The following is an 18,991-nucleotide window of genomic DNA, read 5'->3' as shown; positions in this document are numbered from 1 at the left end:
ATGATGCCTCATGCAAAAATTTGTCAATAACTGAACCGAGCATAGCAGACATCATATGTAACCGACTAAAATGTGATTTCTTCATAAGATGAGGGACTGCTAAGTTCAATTTTTCCTTAGTTCAAAGGGTGAGGTTTTCTCTCATATTTATAAACTGACCAATAACGCCTTTCACATTGAGGACCAACAACCTTCTCCCGTATGACTGTCACTTATAAACTGACCATCAGCCCTTTCCTCAACTGATGTGGAACAACCTCAACAATCTTCTCCTCACACATCGGGTCTCGGGTCTTGGGTCGGAGCTGCAACAACCCGTAACTCTCCTATGAGAATTTTTAGCTTTTTTCACAACTGATGTAGGACAACTTCAACAATCTCTCTTTCGCACATCGGGCCTTGGGTCGGAGTTGCAACAACTCGTAACTAGCCCATGAGAATGTTGAGTTTAGATTTGTTGGCAACTTGGGCTCTGATACCAATGTTGGATGGTCTTGGGTCTCTCTTAGGGGAGAGGCTTTCTCTCATACTTTTTAACCGACCACTAGCCCTTTCCACAACCGATGTGGGACAACCCCAATAGATTTGCTTTTTATAGAAGCCTTCGGCACCAACAGTTGCTCCTCCGAGAGGTCGCTCAGTTCTGCTTTGCTCTATGACATTTAGGGCGCTCATGATAATCATTCTGTTTCTCTGTTTTTCTATTTTTCTATTCCCGGAACAGATTTGGAACCAAAATTCGTTTGGTAATGCAATTTCAATATTGTATTTCTGAAACAAATTTCTATTCCAGAAATAGGTTTGAACAGAAATCAGAAGTAAAAATTTTATAATTTTCTATTTCTGAAACAGAAATGAGAAATAAAAACTTTTGTCATCGCTCGCCATCGCTACTAGCTGGCCGCCCACCATCGCTGTGGGCCGCCTTTTGCCATCCGTCGCCTCTCGTGGCGGCCCGCCGTCCTCTGCCGCTCCTTCCGCCTCTCGTCATTGCCCGCCCGCTTGCAGGCCGGCCGCCTAGGAGGGAGAAATTTTGTGTTGTTATCAAAAGAATTTCTATTTCTGAAATAGAAATTTTGTATTGTTATCAAATGCGTATTTTGGCTTAGAAACTCGTCCATGGAATATGATGATTATCATTCGCGCCCTTAGTCCCACGTTACGATATGATTCAAGTGCTTTGCAACTTCCTCGATGCAATTGCCCCCCGTTGCTCAAGGCTTGGCTAAAAGTATCAGTTACTGTTGCCGCCCGATCAAACCATTTGTCCATTGATAAACGCCCTAGGCTCACTTCAGTTTTATCTTTGCCGGAGCTGCGTTCTGCGTTTCAAGATTGACTGCTGATTCCATTTCCTTCCAGGCCCGCCTTATGGCCGCCAGCAGGAGGATAAATATCGCTACTGCCAAACAAGTTAATCTGTTTCTTCTGAATGCTTGTTATGTTCAGTTGAACTGCTTCTTTGAAGCACCATAAAGTCGAGCTTCACTTTACCGGTTTGACTTTGTAAGGGTATTCTGTTAGGATGACGCTACTGGGACAGGAACCTTTTGGTTGTGATGTTCAGGGCTAGAGAATTTCGGATTTTTCGTGGGTTGTGCTAGTGTCCTTTCATACTCATAAGGACAGGTAATTTTCGGTGAGAGGACATCGGATGAACCTAAAAGGTGGAGCCCAAGAAATGAATTGTTGGGTCACTGAAGACAGAGGACGATCCTGACTGAACAATGGCAAGTTCTAGTTTCTACTGCAACATGCTCTGCCAATCAGCGCGACAGTTGCAGGATCTGATTCAAGTTTTCGACGTCGGATGAGTTCATGCTTCATAAGAACATTGTTCATTCAAAGTAAGGTGGTTGAAAGTCAGACCTCAGATCCAACAATCTCGAATCCTAGTAGTGGCAGTGACAGAGGCTACATGTTGTCGACGCAGAGGGAATCTTCCGATCCACATGTGCGATCGCATTAAATCATTTTCCCTTCGCGTGAGGAGATCTTATTTGGATACATAAATAAAGACAATTGAACGGCTGACGCAAACAATGTGAACGAGTAGATCTAGTCCTGCTGCTACCAAGGATATTGATTTGTTTTATCCTTGAAGACTAATTGAAGTTTGTGGAGGAGAGAAGCTCGTTTTAAAATGTTGACCGCCGCGAGATCTATTAGGAAAACAAGAAAGTATAGGACTAGGGCAAAAACTTTTCCTTACGCGAATCCAGAGGGGCTTTGTCGTGGCTGATGAGCCAGCGACGTTGCGCAGAACATTCTTATATATACACTTGCGCATGAATAATATCTTAATAAGAGTGCCTAGTTGAAGAAGATCAAATGGCAATAACATATTCAAAGAGGAGAGAATAAGAAAACAACCGAAAGGGAATCATAACCTATGTTTTGATATGATATGAATGTGGTAACAGTTTACATTAACCATGGTAAACATTAAGACTACACTCTGATACGAGACTCAAATATTAAACTAGTCATTAGAGACCTCGAGTGTGTTTCTCTGCAATTGTAATGCGTGTACACGAGAAGCTTTGAATGTGGTTGCGACTATACTTGAAAGGTTATGAATGACATCGATTGATATGTCAAGGTCTGCATTTCATCCTAAATCTGAGAGCGATATGATATGTGGCCGCATCGTAAAATATGGAAACAATCATGAAACATAGAAAACGAAGTGAGTGTTAATCCACGAAAGAGTCTCATATACGAGGTTGAGCAGAATTAGTACTGCGCATTACAAACTACCTAATCTTTTAATAATTCATGGGTGATTAGTGCCTCAAACCCTGTAATTAAATGATGAGGGAGAAACTAATGGCGCGTTTCCAGGAAGCTGACGCAGCAGTATTATCAAGTAAATCAGGCTAAAACTAAAACCCAGCTAAGTTAAGCTGTGTTTTGTCAAACTTATTAGAAGGTACACCCTTTATTTAATTGGTTAGAAGGACAGAAATGAGGCCACTGATTTGGTTCTCATGTGATAAGTCACATGAGACATGTTGCTTAAATTTCCAGAGATTTCAGAGATGTTCAGGAATATATAATACTCAATTCATCATCACATGATCAGCTGCTTCCAAGCTCCAACCAGCTAAAAGAAACTCAGAGGAAGTATTAGTAAAATGAAGCATCTTCCCAGGAAATTGTTTTAGTAATGCTTGTTTTGGTTTTGGCCTTCATGGGTGAATGCTCAATGTGAAGAAGAAATTCTGACAAGCATTCCTCATATTATTATATGCTTCCATGACCAAACTACCATGTCCTTTTTATAACCCAAAATGCGTTTCTTTTCACCTGCTCATCTTCTTTTGCCATTTTTATAAGCTTAAAGATGAGATTGAACCAAAGACCACGTCAGCGGGCTACAGTGAGGACATATGACTGGCATCCAAAGTGTGCCAAGATGAAAATCAGTCTCTTTTAGCTTCTAAATTCCTCACAAACATGGCGTATTGTTTCAATATTTTCCATATATCTCCATAGATCCATTGTTTTTCACGTAAATATGAAAAGCCAAGCATCTCTGCAAGATTTTACTTACATGGCATGGAATTGGAGTAATTGTTCAATACTGTTGAAATGGTAATTTAGTCTTCTCCATAATTAGTGAGCCTTAATGCTCACTCTATATATATAGAGATGATGTAATCTGAAAAAGTGAATAACGATTATGTTTTTCATCATGGTATCAGAGCTTACGATCGTTACCAAAATCCTTCTCCGCTTTCAGTATAAAAAAAAAAAAAAACCTAGATCCAGAGTGGCCGGCGTTGCCCGACGCCACCCGGCATTGCCCGACGCCGCCCAACCCTAGATCCAGAGCGGCCGGCGTTGACTGACACCGCCTGGCGTTGCCCGACGTAGCCCAAATCTGGCGTCACTCAACCCTACTTAGTGTCACCTGACGTCCAGATCCAGCGAAGCATCACCGACGCTTGACGCCGTTGCCCGTCTCGCACGAGTCCCTACATCGTGGCTCGATAAAAAACAGGGCAAGAACTGAACAGAGAGAGATTATGCACGAGTTGGCGGTAATTTCTCTTATTGTTAATGCCCTTGGGTATCGCTACACAATTTGCTCATCCGGCTTGCTTCTCACCTGATGACAAATACTCGAGTTAAAGAGTTCTTCTGAAGAAGCGATTTGGATTGTTGCCAGACCAATATTTTTTTTAGAAGGATCTTCATCAATTGCAAAAGACCTAATCCTATCAGCAATAGATATTCTACCCCTGCCGCTCCTCTTATTGTATAGACAAGCCATTGAAGAACGTTCACCAGTCTCAGGAGACACGAATCTTGTGGCAGAGCTGGAACTTTTCTTAAGCTTTGATGAAAAACAACTGCCTAAGAAATATTAAATGTGGGATATCGCATAGGCGTTCTTTTCTTGCGAAACTAAAGTCCTGCCTGGTGTTGAAGTTTACTCACGATGGTTGATTACTGGGTTTGTTAATGCCCTATGTTGATTTGCGCTTCTGTTATGATGAGTTATTGTGTTTGGTGGTAATTGGTGGTAATTATTACGTTTGGTGCACAAGGTGCAAATTTATGTTAAGTTCACTTTTATATTATTATTAAGTTATGGCTGTCAATTTTGGAAACACGGATACCAGTCTCACTAATCTGAAGTTGACCTCTGTTAAGGTCGATGGGACCAATTACCCTTCTTGGTCTATGGCAGTCGAAACATATGTTTTAGTCACCAAACAGATGAGTTATCTGACTTCATCTCCACCTATGGATAAAACAAAGGAGGATGATTGGCACTCTAGCGATGCTGCTGTTCGGACATTGTTGTGGAATACCATGGATTCCAAGATTAGTCATTAGTTTATGCAATGTACATCGGCCAAACCTATTTGGGACAAATGTGCTCTTATGTTTTCGGGTCGTGATAATATGACCTGTGTTTGTGATGTGTGGGAGGAGCTATTTGACCTATGTATTGGAGACATGTCTGTATCCGATTACTATTCTATGTTCACCACCTTTTGTGAGAAACTGATACTTATTTGCCTGCCACTAATGACATTAGAGAGTTGGCCAAGCGCCAACAGGATATGAGAGTTGTGTTATTTCTCCGGGGGCTTGGTCCCACTCATTCTTCTCTCCGACAGTAGATTACAGGGTACTCTTCCATCAGTAGATGAGGTCTTTTCTCGGGTCCTTCGATGCGTGCCTGACTCATTATCATCTGCACCTATAACGAGTGCTATGGTCTCTCAGTCTTCTGGTGGTCGTGGAGGCCGGGGATGTGGTCCTCGGGGTCGTGGCAGGTCTGTCTTTTCTCCAAGTCATGGTCGAGATGGTGGTAGGGGTGCTGGAAGTTCTCGTTATTGCAACCATTGTCAGCGAGTTGGCCATACTGAGCTTTATTGCTATACCCTACATCCTGAGCTTCGTCCACGGGCTGCTTATGCCGAAGCAGTAGAATCTCCAGTACAGAAGGTTCCTGGTCAGTCACAGGAGTTACCTAGTACCATTATGCTGACTCGCACCAAGTACGAGTCCTTAGTGCGTCCCAACTAGGTGGTGGATTCCTCTGCTCCTATTGCTACTTTGGCACAGACTTCTTCAGGTAGTCCTTCATGTTTACTCTCTTCTGCGCCCACTTCCTGGGTCGTAGACTCTGGTGCCACAAATTGTATAACCGGTAATTCTAAGTTGTTGTTTGATATTACCTCTATGTCACCTAGTTCCGTTACACTTGCTGATGGTTCACAGTCCCATATCATTGGTCAAGGGAATGCAACCTTGGGTCCCTCTCTTAGTCTTTCATCTGTTTATCATTTGCTAGCTTTCCCATATAACTTGCTCTCTGTTAGTTCTCTTACTAGAGATTTGAATTGTTCTGTAACGTTTACTTCCACTCATTGCGTCATTCAGGATTTGAGGACTGGACGGATGGTTGGTGGCGGACATAAGTCCAATGGGCTGTACTACCTAAACAAAGACCTCATTGCTGCTTCCAACTTATTTCAGATGCATTGTCGTATGGGTCATCCACCACTTGACATTCTTCGTCATTTTTCACCTGTTTCAGAATCTATGAGTCCTATCCAGTGCGATACTTGCCAATTTGGCAAACACCATCGGGTGTCGTTTCCTTCTTGTGTCTAGCGTCGTGTGTCAAGTCCTTTTGAGTTGGTCCATTTTGATGTTTGGGGACTGTGTCGTGTCAGTGATATGTCTCGTTATAAATATTTTGTTACATTCGTGGATGATTATTCCCGAATGACGTGATTATATTTAATAAAAGATCGAACTAAAGTTTTTTCTTGTTTCCATATATTTTACTTTGAAATTCTTAATCAATATCATGTTTCTATTAAATGTCTGTGTTCTGATAATGCCAAAGAATATATGGCTGTTTCCTCTGGTTTTCAATCATTTCTTATATTTTATGGGATTTTGCATCAAACTTCTTGTCCCTATACCCCCCAACAGAATGGGGTGGTTGAATGAAAAAATCGTCATCTTCTAGATGTGGCTCGTTGCCTCCTTTTTCATATGAACCTCCTCAAAATGTGCTGGGGGCATGCTGTAAGAATAGCATGCTATCTCATAAATCGCCTTCCATCCTCAGTGCTTCATGGGGGCATACCTTTCTCCACTATCCATCCTACAAGTCCACTTTTTACTTTTTCACTTCGTGTGTTTGGGTGTGTCTGTTTTGTGCATCGTCTTGCTCCTGGTCATGATAAACTTGATCCACGGGTTGACAAGTGTGTGTTTCTTGGGTATTCTCAAACTCAGAAAGGGTACAAGTGTTATAGTCGAGTTAGTCGGTCGTTGTATGTTTCAGCAGATGTTACCTTTTTCGAAGATCAGTCATATTACTCCTCTACAGTGGGTCCTTCTGAAGATGTTCTGTCTTTGACTATGGCTCCACTACCGCCTATTCCCTTGGCGAGTATGCCTGAGTCGTCAACGTCATCGCTTAGTTTTCAGTTCGCCGACAAGACCTATCAACGACGTCGGTCTATTCAACATGAGGTAGCACAGTCACCGCCTGCATTGGGTATGCATGATTCTCCACCGGTCAATGTCCTGTCCTTTGATCCACCAGTTGCTTCTGAGCATGATTCTACTACTGACATTCCCATTACATTGCGCAAAGGTACACGTTCTTGTGTTGGTAAACCCAATCGTCGGTTTACTCTCTATAGTGGTTTGTCTTGTCATACACATACTTGTTACCCTCTTTCTCGATTTTTATCCTACGATTGTCTTTCTCCTATATATTCCTCGTTTGTTGCTTCTTTATCTATTATGTCTGTGCCAAGTACTGTTGTAGAGGCTCTTGCACATCCAGGTTGGCGACAGGATATAGAGGATGAAATGCAGGCGTTATAGGATAATGCGACATGGCAACTTCCATCGTTACCTGCTGGGAAACAGGCTGTAGGGTGCCGTTGGGTTTTCACAGTGAAGTTTCAACTAGATGGCACTGTTGAGCGTTTGAAGGCATGTCTAGTTGCCAAAGGTTACACCCAGACATATGGAGTTGATTATAATGATACATTCTCTCATGTAGCAAAGATACTTTTCGTTCGTGTTTTCATCTCTCTTGCTGTCCATTATGGTTGGACTCTTTACCAACTTGATGTCAAGAATGCCTTTCTTCATGGGGATTTGGCAAAAGAGGTATATATGGAGCAACCCCCAGGGTTCGTTGCTCAGGGGGAGTCTACCAGTGTTTGTCACCTACGCAAGGCATTATATGGATTGAAACAGTCTCCTTGTGCCTAGTTTGGTCGTTTCAGTGATGTAGTTATTCGGTTTGGTTTGTGACGTTTTACTGTAGATCATTCTGTATTTAGCTCTACTTCCCCTGCTGGGTGTGTTCTCCTGGTTGTGTTTGTGGATGATATTATCATTACTAGTAGTGATTCTGTGGGCATAAAAAAATTGAAACAGTTTTTACAGGCAGAGTTTACAACAAAAGATACGAGTTGTTTGCGATATTTCTTGGGCATTGAGGTGGTCTACTCACGTGATGGTATCTCATTATCACAACGGAAATATGCACTGGATATTCTCAGTGAAGTTGGTTTTCTTGGAGTGAAGCCTGTTAATACTTCGATGGATCCTAATGTGAAGCTTGATACAGAACATGGCGAATTACTTCATGATCCAAGTAAGTATCGGAGACTGGTGGGTAAGCTCAATTATTTAACTGTTACCCGACCAGATATCTCTTTTGCGGTTAGTGTTGTTAGTCAATTTATGAGTACTCCTCGTACTGCACACTGGGAGGCAGTGCTACGTATAATTAAATACTTGAAGGGAGCACTAGGTAAAGGGATATTTTTCAAGAATCATGGACATCTTGATGTTATTGGCTACTCTGATGCTGATTGGGCTGGTTGTCCTTTTGATAGGTGATCAACTTCTGGTTACTGTGTATTCTTGGGAGGCAATCTTGTGAGTTGGAAAAGTAAGAAATAACATGTGGTGTCTCGATCGAGTGCTGAGGCGAAATATCTGGCCATGGCTCATGTGACTAGTGAGTTGATTTAGTTGATAACCAGTCTGCTATGCATATCGCTTCAAATCCAGTTTTTCATGAGCGCACGAAGCATATTGAAGTAGATTGCCATTTTGTGCGAGAAAAGATTCAAAACAAGGACATAACATTTCAATACACATGGACTGAAGACCAACTTACTGATCTTTTCACTAAGTCATTGCAGGGTAGTAGAGTGATTACTTTGTGTAACAAGTTGGGGCTCTTTGATGTTTATGCCCCAACTTGAGGGGGAGTGTTGAAAGGGTAGTTTAGTCTTCTCCATAATTAGTGAGCCCTGAGCCCTAATGCTCACTATATATATAGATGATGTAATCTGAAAAAGTGAATGATGATTATATTTTCATCAGATACCATATCATCCAACTGACCGTACATGCTTGAGTCTTGTTGATCTTGAATCTCCTATAATCACGTTCCTCAATTAAGTAGTCATCCTGGGCTTTTTCCTCCTTTTCTCATTGGTGAAACGGAAGCGGACTAAATTATCTTATTTCACAAATCACACGGACCAAAATTGGATCTCACAAAAGATTTCACATGATTTCAAAACAACTACCATTTTTTTACCATGCCAACAGTACAATCTTATATATGTACATCATTATTTAAGTTATAAAATACAATTTGTCAAGTACTATTTTGGGTTATTAAAAAGGAAAGAGAAAGACAAACGGAGCATTTGACTGTAGTTATTGTAGGTTGGATCTATGATTCTATATAACACCCTTTGTCAAGCTTAAGCACAAGCTCCACATAGCAATCTCACACTCCCATCATCATTCCAGAGAAATCCTCAACCTCCATCAATCTTCTTCAGATCAACACACCACCATGAAAAACAGTTACAGTGCCTTTGTTGCTGTTTTCTCATTGATTCTGTTGCATTGTCTCATGCTGTCACTTCTCACTCTCAATCAAGAGACACAAGCCCAATACTCAAGAGATATAAGCTACCCAAGAAGAATGCTGGTTTCCTCAAACTCATTCTCAGATCACTTGAACAAGCTGAGTGAAGCTGCTAAAGATCTTCAGAAATCTGTCGAAGCCAGCCTGAAGAGAGCGCCTCCGAGCAAGTCGAATCCGACCCAGAACAGGTAGCTCTGGAAGGTTCTGTTTAGGCCATAGAGATCTCAACTCAGATTAAGAAAGAGAGAAATCAACTTTTTCTCTCTTTCTACATTTTTGCAATTTCTTTCTTTTTCTTTTCCTTTTTCTGGTTTTCTGATTAGGTAGGAGGAACTGGATGTATAAGCAGTTGCTTGACCGTATATGTTGAACATTATTTTCCTTGAATTTGCTCTGTATGTGTCAAGTGATGTCTCAATAATACATCTGTATCATTCTTGAGGCCTCAACCTGTTTGACCATCAGTGTGAAGAATTTGTAACAGATTAGAGCTAATTCCCACTTTCTTGTCTTAGCCATACAATTCAGCAACATGTCAGCGATCTAAGTAACCAAGAATTGTCCGAGATAATCCGTGCAGAATCAAAGGAGAGATGGCGAGATTATCATATAAATGCACATAATTCCAGATCTAATTGAAACTTCGCATCTGACATCCATTTTTCTATTTTGGCTAAACGTCATCAGTGCCCAAAGACCATATTCCTGGTTAACAAAATCACACAAGCAAATGAAAAATCTTTTCCTTCGAAGGCTCCGTTTGGTTTCTGGACATTTCTCAAATTTCCTGTTTGCATTTTCGTTTGGGAATGAAAACCGTTTATTGATTCGACATCATCTCGAAAACAGCAAGAAACTGTTTTCAGAATTCAAGTCAGAAACTTTAAATGAAATCTTGATTATCTTCATGAAAATGAGGAGGGTTTGGAAATTTTCATTAGAAAAATATGACCCTCTTCTCTTTTGATAATATATGATCATACTTCAGTTACCCGATCTCTAAACAGGTTCCTAGTTCGACTGACGTCCAAGGAAGACGGGCAAACCGGACCGCAACGCGAACCTGGTGCAAGTCAAGTTTCCAAGTCTCGGTGTTTCCAGGGGCAGGGGTTGGGCCGGTTCATTTTCGGCCCGGCCTAATGGCCTATGGGCTCTTTATCGGGCAGAGTGTTTTGCCAATAGTCATGGCTCTTTCTTAAGCTCCTTACCCTTTATTAATTGGTGATTTTCCAACACAAAATGGCAGCTGAACAGATGCAATTTCACTTGCTTATTGATTTCAAAGAGGTAGTTGGAGAATTGCATGTAGTCCTCCTTTTACTTTTCTTTGTGATGGTTATAGAAGATTAAAAGAATGTGAACTGGTCCTCTGAATTTTCGTTAGTAGTGCATCGTTTTGTCCCATCTAAAGAGAATAAAAGAAAGTAAAGAAGGACCGCGAAATGGTCAACCAGTGCCTTCGCGCGTTTGGAACACAAGATATAGACTCATCCGTCAAACCAAGCTTCAACATCAAGGGAGTAATGAAATGAAAATCACATAAAAATCCAAAGCGATATGACAACTTGAATTGGCATTTTGGAGAAAAGCCAGTACCCCAACAGTGTGTAGGAGTTTTTGAGTCTCAGCATGTAGGAGTTTCAACTACGTATCCTGAGATGAGTGGACAACGTATGCAAAAAGTCCAAAGCGATATGACATCTTGTTAAACTCCTTTGACTTTTGACTCTCAGCATGTAGGAGTTTCAACTACGTATCCTGAGATGAGTGGACAACGTATGCAAAAAGAATAAAGAAAGTTAGAACCGTTCAAATGAAACACTTAGCTTCCTTTCAAGGATGCAGAGTATTTTCCAAGCTTTAGCTGCTCATAGAAAGTGGAAGGAAACAACAGAAAGTACACGTTCACATTCTCAGTTGGGCTTTTAATCAGCATTCTGTTGCCCTGGTTCACTCCCTTCCTCGTGTATGAAACCAGTTTTCTTAAACCTGAAAGCAAAAGAGCAACAATGGCTTCTCTTGCTTCTGTTAGCCATCTGCTCCTGCTGTTCCTTCTTCTTCTGCCATATCTTGCCATTTCACAGTCCAATATAACCACGGGCAAGTCTCTGGTTGCTGGGGATAAGGCGTCTACTCCGTGGCTCTCTCCTTCTGGAGATTTCGCCTTGGGGTTCAGCCAACTCGACAATGGCGAGAATTTCCTAGTCTCCATATGGTATGATAAGATTCGTGAGAAAACCATAGTCTGGTGTGCCAGTGAAAACAACAAACCTGTCATCGTGCCCCGGGGATCAAGACTGGCGGTAGCTGCTGATCATGGGCTCGCTCTCAATGATCCAGGAGGCGGATCTCTATGGAGCTCCAATCTTATAGTTGGTGGGGTCGCTTATGGATACATGAACGACACTGGAAATTTTGTTCTTAAGAACAGCAACTCTGAGATTCTTTGGGAGAGCTTTAAGAACCCCACGGACACCATCCTGCCCGGACAGATCATATCAGATAACAGGATTCTGTTGTCTTCTAGACAATCAGCGAGCAACTTCTCTCTGGGAAGGTTTCAGCTCCATTTGCAGGATGGGAAGCTCCTGCTTAGGACAATAAACTTGCCTTCCAGTTACGCCAATGATCCATACTTCACTTTCCCTGCTCCTTTGCCCTTCATTCCTGGTACCGGGATTAGTTTCAATGACTCGGGCTTCTTGAATCTCCTTCATGACAACGGCCAAATGTCGCCTCTCAGGACAGTTTCGGGGGAATCACCCAGGGACTACTATTTGAGAGCCACTTTGGAGTCAGACGGGGTCTTCATCCAGTACTCTCGCCCCAAGACTGGGGGAACTTGGAAGGGTGTTTGGCGGGAACCGGAAAATATATGCAAAACTGATCTAGCACCAATAGGGAGTGGCATTTGTGGTTTCAACAGGATATGCAGGCTCGATGTGAATTACAGGCCTGTCTGCGATTGCCCTCGGGGATTTTCTCTGTTTGACGAGAAAGATGAGTATAGAGGTTGTGTACCTAATTATTCACAAAGTTGTGGAGAAGCGCAGAGTTCCAGACCGGATATGTTTGTACTTGATGAAATTACTAATATCGATTGGCCAACTTCTGATTACGAGCTCTTGCAACCTTTCAAAGAGGATGAGTGTAAAGACTCCTGCCTCCACGACTGCATGTGTGCTGTCGCCATATTTAGAGGTGGCGACATGTGTTGGAAGAAGAAGCTGCCTCTGTCCAATGGCAGGATCGACACCAGCCTCAATTCGAAGGCCTTCATCAAGAGAAGAAAGGATGGAATTCCTCCGCAGACCCCTAGTCCTCCAGGACCAGATGATGACAAGAAGGATACTTTGATTCTTGCCGGGTCAGTTCTTTTAGGTAGTTCGGTGTTTGTCAACTTCATACTGATTGCTGCAACAGGCCTCGGCTTTTTCTTGATATACCAAAACAAACTAAAAAAGTACTTTAAAGATGAAAGCGGCATGGACATAAATATACGCAGCTTCACATACAAAGAGCTTGAAGATGCCACGGGTGGCTTCAAGGAGGAACTTGGGAGGGGGTCGTTCGGCATAGTTTACAAAGGGGTTATTGCAATTGGAGACTCCAAAAATGTCATAGCTGTTAAGAAGTTGGATAGGTCTTTTCAGGAGAGTGAGAAGGAATTCAAAACTGAAGTTATAGTGATTGGACAAACCCATCACAAGAATCTGGTTAGGTTGATCGGTTACTGCAACGAAGGGCAAAACCGCTTGTTGGTTTATGAGTTCTTAAGCAATGGAACGTTAGCGAGCTTCCTGTTTGAGGATCTGAAACCCAGTTGGGAACAGAGGGCCCAAATTGCCTTGGGAATCGGAAGAGGACTCCTCTACTTGCATGAAGAATGCAGCACCCAGATCATCCATTGCGACATAAAGCCTCAAAATATCCTTCTTGATGATTATTACAATGCCAGGATTTCAGATTTCGGACTAGCCAAGCTATTGATCAGCCAAACCCACACTCACACTGCAATAAGGGGAACAAGAGGATATGTTGCGCCCGAATGGTTCCGGAACATGCCAATCACCGTGAAGGTCGATGTGTACAGTTTTGGTATCCTGCTGCTAGAGATCGTTTGCTGTAGGAGAAGCATTGACATCGAAGCCAGCAATGAAGATAGAGTGATCTTAGCTGATTGGGCTTATGACTGCTATCAAGAAGGTACGCTAGAAGCACTTGTTGGAGAAGATGAGGCCGCCATGAATGACATGAAGAAGCTCGAGAGATTTGTGAGGGTTGCCATCTGGTGCATTCAGGAAGATCCAGCCTTAAGACCAAGCATGAAGAAGGTTATGCTAATGCTTGAAGGGATAATTCAGGTGTCTGCACCACCGTCCCCCTTCGCGTATAGTACCATAAGTACGGTGTAAGCTGAGAGATGTTCTAGCATTTCCTTAGAGCCATTTCAGCCCTTGTCTTTGTGATACATATTTATCATATTATGTAGACAATTTCTTACGAATGAAGTCCTGCATTGTGAACCAGTCTAGGATGATTCTAAGGAAGAAAAATATGCAGCGAAGAGAAGCCATCAATCAACGGTAGTAGTCTTATTGAGAAAAAAAAAAAACCACCTTAGTCCCGTTGAGGGAAAAAACTTTATCAGCTCTGTTCTACTATCCGGTCCTCTATGTACTCAACTTAGCCACATGATTTGCTCTTAATATCGTCTTTTGTCATGTCTTTAGACTTCAGTGAGAAGAAATCTGCTGTACACTTTCCCAATAAATGCAGCACGATTGCAAATTACGTTTTATAAGGAGCATTGGGTCGTATTTAGTTTTCAACTTTTCTTCTTACTTCTTTGAAGAAGCATAAGACTATTTTTGCAGAAAGCCCATTTTCTTGATATTTGAATGCCCGAACCCGATGCTGTCGGATGGATGGATAAGCATAATGGGATGTAGAAGTGCCAAGGAGAGACATAAATTCATTTGTGCCATCTAAGTAATGTCTGAACCTTGAGAAGGTTTCTCTTCGAATTACAATCGCTGCTTTGTCAGATATTAACATCTCAAACTCATAGAGTTGACTATTAATGTATAACCACAAAACATCGATCCAATATTGGTCTGACATGGCCAAGCCTCTGCTATGTTAGCTTCATCGTACATAGCTCATTTTTCTGGTCAGAAACCATAAATAGAAGGATAAGGTTACGTGACCGGTGAGTCTTTACAACTATTGAGATCGATAAGTTTAGACTACTGAACAAAAGTGAAATAACAGTATGAGCTTATCCTAATCATAAAACATGCAACAATAACCGCATTTTCGGCTGAACAGTTCTTTTGAAGAACAGAGATCAAGAGAACCCTCCTACGACAACAATTTAAATATATCATCTTCATCAGGAAACGAGAACAATCAGAGCACATGCTCTTCACAAGGCTGCTTGTAGACCGTAGTTCTATTTGCCATCTTTTCCTTTCATGACCTGACAACTCTTTTATATGATCATACGACTTTCAGAGTAGAAGAGACTACAAACAGTTGCATCGATGGTGCATTCACAAAGTGAGTACATACTTAAGAAGCAATGTAGACATGGACATCCAAAGTATCGTAGATTGGCGAAGTTCATCAGTGGATTTGGTTCAACTAGCTTGGTACGCTCTGGAAAAAGGAGTGATCACTAAAACAGAGAACAGAAAGTCACCTTCCAATGGCGGGAGACTCGAGATAAACTAGAAGATTCAATCTAGAACAGAGCTCGTTGACATTATGAATGCAAAAAACTCTCTAATGTCGCATCTTATGTTTGTATCGTATCATGGGATGGATATCTTCGTTATCTTCGTTATTCATGAGGGGAAAATTCAATAATTTTCTGTTGCACTAAAAATATCCTGAAGTTGGCTGCTGCTAGTTCATGGTGAACTCGAGTTGAGGTTTCAAACTTGGGTAGTGATGAATAAACAAAGTCTTTTGCGAGTCTTCTCTTTGGCGAAGCTTGCTAAGCCTTTTACAAGGACTTGAATTAGACAAAGTCCATGAGAAAAACACTAATCTATATAGCACGCAGATAGGAGCTCCATCTAAGGTGAGAGAGACTTTTCGAAAGAAGGCAAGAGGAGAAGGACAAAAGAATAGTAGCCTCCCCTACACTTATATATTTTAATGCTCGCCCTTCTTGTTTCATCGTTAAGTACCTCAACTCAAGAACCAGAAAGTTCATCTATCATGGCTTATTCCATAGTACTTGCGATCCTTCTACTTCTTCCATTTTCACTTTCCACCAAAGCTGAGACCTACAGCAACCTAACCCTGGGTTCCTCATTAACAACAATGATCAGATCTCCTCCTGGCTATTGCCATCTGGTGAATTCGCTTTTGGGTTTCAGAAAATCGGAACCAGAGATTATTTGTTAGCTGTATGGTTCGACAAAATAGATGAGAAAACTATAATCTGGTCCGCAAATGGCGACAATTTAGCAGCTGAAGGCTCCAAAGTCCAGTTGACCGCCGACGGCCGCCTAGTGCTCACCGATCCAAAAGGAGAAGAGTTTTGGGCTCCTAGCCCAACTGGTGCAGGCGTTGCATATGCAGCCATGCTTGACACGCGGAACTTCATCCTAGCGAACCAGGATGGCATCAACTTGTGGGAGACGTTCAGCCAACCCACTGACACAATACTGCCGACACCAACGTTAAATCAAGGGAGTAAGGTTAATGCTCGCTACTTGGTGACAAATTACTCCACTGGGAGGTTCCACTTCATATTACAAGCCGATGGAAATCTTGTGTTCTATCCCACTCCTACGCCGCTGGTCTCCACAGGTGCATACTGGTCCTCCGGAACCATAGGTAGCGGCTTTCAATTGGTATTCTATCAAAGTGGTCAGGTCTGCGTCACAGCAAGGAATGGAACAGTACTTAATCTCCTCACCTCAGGCACAGTCGCAACCAGTGGATTTTACAAAAGAGCGATCCTTGAATATGACGGTGTCTTCAGGCAATATGTCCACCCGAAGACAGCAAATTCAAGTTCTGGCTGGCCGATGGGCTGGTCAATGGTCTCTTCCCCTGTCCCTCCAAACTAGGGGTGAGTGTGGTCCGGGCGGGCGGTTCCTGACATAGAACTGGAAACCGCCCACTAAGGACGGGTTCCGAGAAATTAGAACCGGGAACCGCCTGTTGGTTCCATGGATCCATCCGGGAACCGGACCGCCGGTCCGGTCCGGTTCCCAGGTGAGTCCATGGAACCGGTCCCACTAAGTTTCACGTAAATGGAGGTGACCGAGAGTGAGAGAGGGAGGCGATGAATGGTTAAATGCGCGGTAGTGAGTTGATGAGAGTTGAGAGTTGAGCTTTAGATTAGTGATTTTATGATTTTCATTTTTCTAAAAATATTTTCTTTTTTTTTTGTTGAAATTTTTCGAAAAAATTATATATATTACCGGTCCGGGTGGGCGGTTTCACACCTATAACCGGGAACCAGACCGGTATTCACCGGTTTTAGTAAATTAGAACCGGGAACCGGACCAGGCCTCATGGGAACCGCCGGTTCTGGGCCGGTCCGGTCCGGTTCCGGGCGGTCCGAGCGGTTCTCGGTTCCTTTGCACACCCTTACTCCAAACATATGCACGAGCTTCCTGCGAGCTACTAGAGTTGGAGCTTGTGGCTTCAACAGCTACTGTACTCTCGGATACGACCAGAGACCACGGTGTCAGTGCCCACCAGGATATACTTTGTTAGATCCAACAAACGAGATGAACGGATGCAGACAGGACTTCGATCCACAGAGTTGTGAAGGAAGTAAGCCTGAAACAGACCTATTCACTCTGCGTGACATGCCCAACACAGACTGGCCGATATCTGATTATGCATTTAATCAGCCACCAACTGAGGATTGGTGCAGACAGGATTGCTTGGCTGATTGTTTCTGTGCAGTAGCTATTTTCAGAGACGGGAATTGCTGGAAAAAGAGGATTCCGCTTTCAAATGGTAGGATGGATCTCAGCGTGGGTGGGATAGCTCTGATCAAGGTCAGGATAGATAATTCAACTTCGAAATTCCCAGGTGACGGCCAGAAGAAGCACAAGAACTCGACTTTGATAATCATTGGATCAGCACTGTTGAGTAGCTCTGTGTGTGTGAACTTGCTTTTACTCCTCATTACCTATATGCTTTGTGGAAGCTTCCGATATAGGAATGGTAAGTGGATACGACCATTGCAGATCAACCAAGCCAAAGGTATGCAAACTTTCACTTATCAGGAGCTCAAAGAAGCAACAGATGGATTCAAAGAGGAACTGGGAAGGGGTGCTTTTGGGGCAGTGTACAAAGGTGTTCTTGAATCGAATGACACAAACTTTGTGGCAGTAAAAGTGTTGGAAAAAAAGACTGGAGATACCGAAAAGGAGTTCAAATGAGAAGTGAGTGCAATTGGCCAGACTAACCACAAGAACTTAGTGCAGCTGCTTGGATTCTGCAACGAGGGTCAACACCGACTGCTGGATGAGCAATGGCACTTTGGCGGATTTTCTGTTCGGCGCTTCAAGGCCAAGCTGGTACAAAAGAATAGAAATTGCCTGTGGTGTTGCAAGGGGGCTCGCTTACCTGCATGATGATTGCACCAGGCAAATAATCCATTGCGAAATCAAGCGGCAGAACATTCTACTGGATGACTCTCTTAGTCCGAAAATATCGGACTTTGGATTGGCTAAGCTCTTGATGGCGGACCAGACACAAACAACCACCGGAGTCAGAGGAACCAGAGGTTATTGAGCGCCAGAATGGTTTCGGAATATGTCTATTTCTGGCAAGGTAGACGTTTACAGCTTCGGTATTGTGTTGCTCGAGCTCATCTGCTGTAGAAAGCACTATGAGCTGGAAGTGGAAGATGAAGCTGAAAGAGTATTGGTTGATTGGGTGTACGATTGCTACGATGAAGGGAATGTACATCTGCTTGTGGAGAGTGACGAGGAGGCAATGAGTGACAAAAAGAGGATGGAAAGATTTGTGATGACAGCAATATGGTGCATCCAGGGAGATCCGGCTTTCAGGCCTTTCATGAAGACAATCACTCAGATGTTGGAAGGAGCAGTCGAAGTCTCAGTCCCCCTGAATCCAGACTCTTTTATCAGTTCAAGATGATTCTGCTTAGTTAGACAACTGGTGTATGCAATCATGAAAAGCCTTCTGTGTGGTCTGTAAGTGCCGCTAAGCTGGAATAAACATTTTGTGATATCTTCGCATGGATGCAGCTTAAATAAGCTAAGTTTTATCAAGATTTAACGTTCTTTACATGCATTCAGGAGAGAGAGGGTTGACGATTGTTGGCGAAAAGGGATTTTGCATGCGATCCTACACGCTATTACGGCTAGATAGTCAAATGGTGGATTGATCAAGTAACTACACCGAGCCCAAAACCGTTTTAGTTTATACTGATGTGGTATCAGTACATGAAAATATACATTCAGAGGTAGTCTCGTTTTGAATTTTTCCAGGAACTCTGGATAATCGTTTCCCCTTACGCCGCAGAAA

General features: G+C 42.7%; 1 protein-coding gene and 1 pseudogene across 1 annotated transcript; both read left to right on the top strand.

The window, feature by feature from the left end:
* The first annotated feature begins 11,277 nt into the window (after positions 1 to 11,277).
* LOC115679194 (G-type lectin S-receptor-like serine/threonine-protein kinase LECRK2) lies at positions 11,278 to 14,261 on the top strand. The gene has a single exon (XM_056309863.1). The coding sequence runs from the start codon at positions 11,467 to 11,469 to the stop codon at positions 13,870 to 13,872; it is 2,406 nt and encodes an 801-aa protein (XP_056165838.1). The 5' UTR covers positions 11,278 to 11,466; the 3' UTR covers positions 13,873 to 14,261.
* Positions 14,262 to 15,685: 1,424 nt separating this feature from the next.
* On the top strand, positions 15,686 to 18,670 carry LOC115679246 (G-type lectin S-receptor-like serine/threonine-protein kinase LECRK3; annotated as a pseudogene).
* The last annotated feature ends 321 nt before the right edge of the window (positions 18,671 to 18,991 follow it).

This window comes from Syzygium oleosum, unplaced genomic scaffold (genome assembly GCF_021117445.2).
Source record: "Syzygium oleosum isolate NSW1041296 unplaced genomic scaffold, Sole_v2.1 Sole_v2.03, whole genome shotgun sequence".
NCBI classification, from domain to species: domain Eukaryota; kingdom Viridiplantae; phylum Streptophyta; class Magnoliopsida; order Myrtales; family Myrtaceae; genus Syzygium; species Syzygium oleosum.
Note: the sequence above shows the minus strand (reverse complement) of the source record. Positions and strands in the feature narration are given on the sequence as shown.

Bases quoted from the DNA above. Each gene is read 5' to 3' on its own strand.
- LOC115679194 (XM_056309863.1), top strand. From the start codon at position 11,467: ATGGCTTCTCTTGCTTCTGTTAGCCATCTGCTCCTGCTGTTCCTTCTT.